The sequence below is a fragment of the Gigantopelta aegis genome, chromosome 3, assembly GCF_016097555.1.
Source record: "Gigantopelta aegis isolate Gae_Host chromosome 3, Gae_host_genome, whole genome shotgun sequence".
NCBI lineage: Eukaryota > Metazoa > Mollusca > Gastropoda > Neomphalida > Peltospiridae > Gigantopelta > Gigantopelta aegis.
In genome coordinates, this window is record NC_054701.1 from 46,301,769 (window position 1) to 46,309,630 (window position 7,862).

The 7,862-nt window shown below is 33.8% G+C and overlaps 1 protein-coding gene across 1 annotated transcript; it reads left to right on the top strand.

The window, feature by feature from the left end:
* Window positions 1–255: 255 nt before the first annotated feature.
* Window positions 256–3,796, top strand: LOC121368669 (putative nuclease HARBI1). Its single transcript, XM_041493408.1, is given in 5 exon segments — window positions 256–498; window positions 2,366–2,511; window positions 3,127–3,168; window positions 3,170–3,379; window positions 3,688–3,796. Coding segments are annotated over 5 exon segments (750 nt in total).
* The last annotated feature ends 4,066 nt before the right edge of the window (window positions 3,797–7,862 follow it).

The following is a 7,862-nucleotide window of genomic DNA, read 5'->3' on the forward strand; positions in this document are numbered from 1 at the left end:
GGCCTATTTTGGCATAGAAAAGTATTTAAACAAAACTTACTTTACTTGTAGGTACAATTTTTCTTTGTTTCAGGGCGTTCTTCCGCTATATTCACAGAAATGATTCACTTTACTTCCGCGTTAAATGTCATGTGATTTACATGTTGGGGTAAACCAATCTACACAAGTTATGGCTGCGTTCAGCCAGACCGAGCAAAAACAAAAAAAACGTCCGCTATTCCGCTATACTGGTTTATGCGCTTTACGTTAAACCAAATGGCCACGTCGGGAACCATGCTATCATATAATTCGCGAACGTTAGCGAAACGTTCGCTGGCTGAACGTAGACCAGGACTGGGATCGGCCAGTGGATTAGGAAGAGAAATTTACACCATGGGCAGCACAGTCGGGGAGGGTGTAGGGGGCGAAACCAGAGGTTTTGTCTGCGGCGCCGTCCCCGCGTCGATTCTGACAAGACTGGATAGGCCACGAGGACTTCCAAGTCTGCCACCACACCACGTATGATTGTTCTCGACATCCCCCCCCCCCCCCTTCCTGCCAGCCCCGACCCATCACCTCCTGCATTAGCCCTTAGTATTCTGACGGTAAGAGAGGTAAACGGACATTTGGACAGTTATCAATGTTCTCTTGCTACTAATGGAAAAATATTGCGGGTTTCCTCTCTAAGGCTATATATGTTAAAATTACCAAACGTTTGACATCCAATACCCGATGATTAATATTGAAATGATTAGTGATTTGTAAATATATTCTGTGTTTAGTCAACTTGTGTTGTCCAAAATGAAACAATAATACAGTCAGTTTATGGTAAAATTTAATATTGACTGTTTGCAATTTCACTTATTCTCATATTAATGATATTTCTGTCAGCACACTGTAACCCCCATTACTACATATATGTTACATTAAGCTTGTTGCATTGCTATATCAATTAATCAGTCATCCTGCCAAATTAATTTGTTTAAAAATGGTAATATCATTTCAACGCAGTGTGTTATGTCTTGCTATAACATTTTAATGTACGTAATCTCAAGGACAAAAGTCAAGCAGTTAGTTAGAACTGTCTTATTTCTTATAACCATGATATTAGAATGCCTTCTGATACATTTTTCCTCAGCAAAATGAAATTAGTTATCATTGAAATCTAGGTATCATGTCAAAGCAATATAAACAAATTGTGAAATTTTTTCTGGATATCATGTACCAAACTTATAAATTCATGGCCAACATTAGATTTTTCAGTTGGGACAACAATTATTACAATACATTAATATATATATATATAAGTAACAGAACAATGATTGATTTTGTGCATTTTCTTCTTTTTTAAAAATTTTCTCATATGTTATATGACCAATGTAGTCCATGACCACTTATAAAAGAAAGAAGAAACACAGAGTAATAATTATTGTAAAATAGCAGTGAAATAAAGTGTTTGACTTATAAATCATGCATTTAATATTTTAATCTCAATTATTTATTTTAGGTGATGACTACACTTAGATTCCTTGCAAAGAGGGATTTCCAATGAGAAATTGCAGACATACATGGCATTTCTCATTCTTCTGCATGCAGATGCATAGAGAAAGTACGCAATGCCATATGCAAAAGACTGAATAATATCAGTTTTCCCCAAGCTGTACCAGAGTTAAGGGAAATGAAAGAAGACTTTCACAAGGTATGCAAAACATCAACATAATATTACTTCAATACTTGTACAAACAATGTCATAGTCAGAGCAGGGCTTGAAATAAATAGGGCCTGTAGAAAATTGAACACCCTGAGATAATGCAAGGATTTGGAATGGTCTTTGAAAAACTTGGACCTGTGAAATGGAATTTATACAACACAATAACAAGTTAAAATGCAGATAAGACAATTGTACATAATTTTTCTCGTGAAAAATTGCCTTTGAATTTTTCATTGGTTTTCTGAAATTTTTCTTCATGTTCCTATGTGTATGAAATGAATTGCTTTTTGCTGGCCACTAATTTTACTGCTGTAATGATATTGAGATACTTCAATAAGTTGAATGTGGTGACATTTATCATGAATTACATTTCTTTATTCCCCATATGGTTAAAAATATTTTGCAACATATCAAAGTGATACGTCCCACTAGAATGCCAAGTGAGAAGTAATACTACGACATCCTAGATTATCGCATTGCAACTTCACAGGTACATCAACCAAACCATTTGAATGACTTAAATTAAGACTGATTATATGTAATACATAGGATATTAAACTTGTGACATCTGAAAATTATTTCACTCGTTACATGAACATGATAAAGAAAGTGCCGACTGTTGCACTGTTTCAAATATCAAATGTACGTTACAATGTAAGTTAATCTTTTTTTAAGGTGTCCGCATTCCCCAATGCTGTAGGCGCAATAGACGTGACACTAATACCAATCCAGGGTATGTCAGGGGATGACGAGAAATTGTATGTTTGTCGTAAGGGATACCATGCCCTCAACATACAAACAGTTGCTGATGCCAAAATGAGGTAATAAAAATATAAAACTCCTTTAATATCCTTTTCATCGAACTACAAAATAGTGCAATAAATATCTGTTTTTAAAAAATAAATGCCATTTAATGCTTTCTTATTGTAATAAATAACATGTACATAACAGTAATCACAATTGAATATTTTTGTCAGCAAAAACAAATGCTGGTGCAATTTAACTTTGTTTCAGGTGAAAAATGCTCGTAAATTTGTCTTAATAGTAATGTCTATATCTGAAAATAGATGCCATTTCATTTTGTTTCATTTAAATACAACTTTTATGTCAACAAGTGATGTGTGATAACCATATTTTATGAATTTTGATACTGACCTCAATAATTAAAACATAATCATTTACAAGGGAGATTACCGAATCATGAAATTGTTCATAATAATATAATTAAATTTTCTTTCAGTCTATACACTTTACGGCAATCTCATTGGTCCAGAGGTGCCTACTTTTTTTCGTTTATATTTTGATGAACCAAAATTTTTAAACCCATGCCTACTACTTATACTCTCGGCTATGTCACAGAGAGCTGCTTGCAATATACCATATAAATTATGTCACTATATATTTTATAATTTCTGTTTCTAATTTTACTTATTCAGATTCATAAACATAAACTGTAAATTTCTGGGTTTAACACATGATTGTACTAACAAGCTCTACTGTGCCAGACATTATGAAAACTCTACCAGAAGGAGGATTTCTCCTAGGTGATGCTGGCTATCCACTAAAGAAATGGCTGATGACACCAGTAATGAATCCTTCAACACCACAAGAAATGCTGTACAACACATCACACAGCAAGACAAGAGCCATTGTCGAACGTGCTTTCGGCATTCTTAAGTCAAGGTTTAGGTATAACTTAAAATTATTTACAATAATACATAAATTGTCGAATGAATGATCATTATTAAATAATGAAATTTCTGTTCATTCATTACAACATAACGTCATCCCATTGGTCCACATGTAGCAACAGGATTTTTTTCATTTGTCAATGAATGTAACAATTGTGTACTCAGAGAATGTCATTTTATATCGCAATGTTTGTCAGATATAATGCTAATATTTATGAATAGTTTCAGATTCAAAAGCAATAAAGTTAATTGCATGAAAATAACATTTCACTTGTCCATAACACTGAAATATTGTTATACCTTTAGGTGCATCCATAAGACAGGTGGCAGTCTGCCGTATGTGCCATCAAAGTGTGCGAAGATTATTGAAACCACATTTCACTTGCACAACAAAGGACAAGATACCCCTGTATGAAACAGGTGTCACAATGACGTCTTTGTGAACAATCCACATGGAGATGGACAAAATATGAGACAAACATTGATATCTAGATTTTAAATATGTCATAAATGCAGACGGTCAGAATAAAGTATGAAAAATGACAAATAATAAAAAATTTAACAATAACCTCTTATAATGAGTGATGTGGATATTTTAAGGCTCAAAATCAATGTTGATATTTTACAAAAATTGAAATAACAAATTTCTTAGTAATGCGAGAGGCAAAAGTACATAGCAACTAATGTAAGGGAAAGAAAATAATTATAAACCCATGCTCAAAAGACCGTCAAAAGGAACATTATATTTTAAATGTCATCTCACATTGACATTCAGGTTGTACGTCTACGTCTAATCCATTTCAAGAAGCCGGTCATAGAAATACTACTAACTTACTTTGCCAGTAAATCTACGTGTGTTTTCTTTTGCAACTCATTTACCAGATATTTGACATCTAAAGCCGATTATTAATAAATCAATGTACTCTACTATTGTCGTTAAATAAAACAAACTAATAACTTCCAAAAGAAAGAGTAAACTTGATAAACAGAATTTTAAATGGAGATATTTGAGTTTATGCTTAGCAAATGAGCCGAGGTCCGAAAGGGATCCACATGTATTCGTAATGAAGACGAGAAGACACGCATTTTCAGGAGAGTTTACAACACCCCCATATCCTGACTAAAGTACGGCCGTGCGTTTAATGGGAGCTGGTACAGGAAGTAGGTAACTGGGGAAAAAATATTGTCTGGTGTGTTGCTGCATACATTTGCATATATCAGGAAATATGTAGACTCGTCTTAATTGAACGCTATCAGCCTATTTGAAAAATTAAAAAACAAAAAGTGTTACCATTTTATGAATTATCGTAGTGGATGTAGCTATTTACGTGAGCCACTAGTTGTGGCGGAGGACACTCTTAGATGTACGTCTAAGTTTACTTGTAACTTACATTTACACTTCTTTGTGAAATGCTCTTCAGTCTTAGATTTAGGTGCAAAACTAGGCTTACGATGTTTAGTGAAATTTGGTCCAGAATCATGTAGGAGAAACCCTTACAAAATCTTCTGCAAAAATAGAATTTTAAAACTCAATTATTGGTGTTACAGAGAAAACTTCTTTTTCTCTGTCACTGTATGTTGATGTTCCCTGTAAGGCATTCGCAATTTTTTCAAGGGAAATGGCAATTCTATTTTGGAGTTGTAGGTGCTGCTGTCTGTATGCAGCATCATTTTCAAGTTTCTGCCGTTTCAAATCCAGCAGCTGTTCTGCAATCTGATCAGCTGAAAAATTTATAATTTTATTATGTGACATGTAACACAAACAGTGTGATTGTGATAAAGTGGATTTGATATTTATTTTTATATATCAAATGAACATAGCCCGACTTAGATATAAAACTGGTTTTATTGTCATTAAGTGCTTAGATTATTTCCATACTAATAGCATTCAAATTAACTCGTTAAGTGGAAATAAAAATTACTATAAACTGCATAAAATCGCATAGCACAACCAATTCATAATGAATTTGTGACTGTTATACATTGATAAATTCAACAAAATTGAACAACAATTATAATCATTTACAAACAAGACAACCTATTTAGATAAAACTCCTAATAAGTCATAAACCACTTTCTAAAGTGATCTGTTTTACGTAATGACGTCCCATTTGACGTAATGACATCATTTTATGACATTTATCGAAGGATAACATTAAGTTATTCTTTGACGTCGTCCACAATTAATATCATTGTATAAAAGTAGACATTTCTTAATTATATTTCAGTAACATGTAAATATGCAATGTTGTTTATGGCTTGAAAATGAATATTATACTTATGTCAATGTTCTTTCAGCTGATTTTGAAAGACTACCATTGCAGTAATATGTCACTGCATCATATAGGATTAAAATATTCAGTTTCCTTACCACTTCGTTTACACTCACGCTGCTCATGGGTGTCAGTATTCAATGCCTTATCTGAAACGATTCCATGTCACTGCAAGGCTCAAACTGAAACGTTTTCTCGTAATGTTATTGTCATTGGTGGTCCATTTCAACCACAGTAAATGTTAGCCTACCTATGACAATTATTAAAAAGTTGCTTGTTCAACAAATAAACTTAAGTAAAAGGTTATGTATCTGTATGTAGTCATATAAAATTGAAACATTTCAAAAAAAATAAATATATATACATGTATATATATATTTCTATTACATTCATTAAAATATAACATCATCCCATTTGTCCAGATATATAGCAACGGGAGTTTATTAATTTCTCGATGAATGTGAAAATGAAGATGTCAGGGAACATTATACTTGATGACGTCATTTTATATGGGCAAGTTGTCTTACTGAGCATTAATGGGATAGACCGTTGTTTTTGTAAACACTAAAGCGAATTTTTCACTATTAGAGACGTTTATGATCACTGAAATCAATTGTTTCTAGTCATCCAGGTCTTTCTAATACCCCAAAATGCATTTTTCATAATTTTGAACACCCATATAAGACATAAAAGAAGGTATGTAATACATAGAGAACTTCATATACGTTGTTTTCGCTTCCTATTTAATGCACTCGTTTATTTTATGAAAAAACATAGCACTCGACCGCTACGCAGTCTCGTGGTATATACTCTTGCTTAAAAAAAAATTGTGCAATAAATAGGAAGCAAAAAAGATGTAAGAGAAGTTATGTATAGATATATGCCTGTGAAAAAAATGCACTAATATGTACAATTTCTAAAAAAATTCTACCTTGGTCCTTGAGTAAACTTGAACGACTTGTGTGGATGGAAATGTGTTTTTTTTTCTGCAAGAATAAATGAACACAATCATAACAAGAAAATAGTATATATAATGTTGAAAGATTGTTTTTTTAACATCACCACTCCAGGACATCGATTAATTCCGTAAATAATAAACATATGTTTATATTAACTGCAAAACATGTTTTATACACACTACACCACAGACAGAACAACACATCGGGAATACATCATAAAAGAATCGGGAGAACAATGGTGTCAAATAGTTTTAATTTGCATTCTACTGAAAAGTTATAGTCTTTAGATTTAGACAGAACAAAGTACATTACTTTTGTTGCCTTTTGAGTTAGCTGGGTTTTGTTTTTGTTGTTGTTGGGGGGTTTTGTGTGTGTGTGTGGGGGGGGGGGGGGTTGTTGTTTTTTGCTTCTATCAATTTGTGTTCGTTTTTTGGGTTTTTTTGCTTCTATTAAATTTATTTAGTTTGGTAAAAGCTGTTACGTCTTCAAGCACATGATTTTCAAATGTAAAAACTTTCTTATAGTGATTGTTGCAAGTTAGAAAGAAAGAAGTGTTCTATTTAACGACGCACTCAACACATTTTATTTACGGTTATATGGCGTCAGACATATGTTACGTCTTCAAGCACATGATTTTCAAATGTAAAAACTTTTTTTTAGGGATTGTTGCAAGTTAGAAAGAAAGAAGTGTTCTATTTAACGACGCACTCAACACATTTTATTTACGGTTATATGGCGTCAGACATATGGTTAAGGACCACAAAGATTTTTTTTTTTTAGAGGAAACCCGCTGTCGCCACATAGGCTACTCTTTTACAACAGGCAGCAAGGGATCTTTTATTTGCGCTTCCCACAGGCAGGATAGCACAAACCATGGCCTTTGTTGAACCAGTTATGGATCACTGGTCGGTGCAAGTGGTTTACACCTACCCATTGAGCCTTGCGGAGCACTCTCTCAGGGTTTGGAGTCGGTATCTGGATTAAAAACTCCATGCCTCGACTGGGATCCGAACCCAGTACCTACCAGCCTGTAGACCGATGGCCTGCCACGACGCCACCGAGGCCGGTTTGTTGCAAGTTAGAGGCATTTGATGCGAGAAACGCAGTATCGTCAGCATATAATAAACATGAAAAGTAAAGAGCTGTTTCAGAGAACGTTTCATCTGTATCCAGGGATACCCCAGTACAATTTTGGCTTTTTAAGTAATTATCTAGATCATTTAAATAAAGGGAAAACAGGACAGGGGAC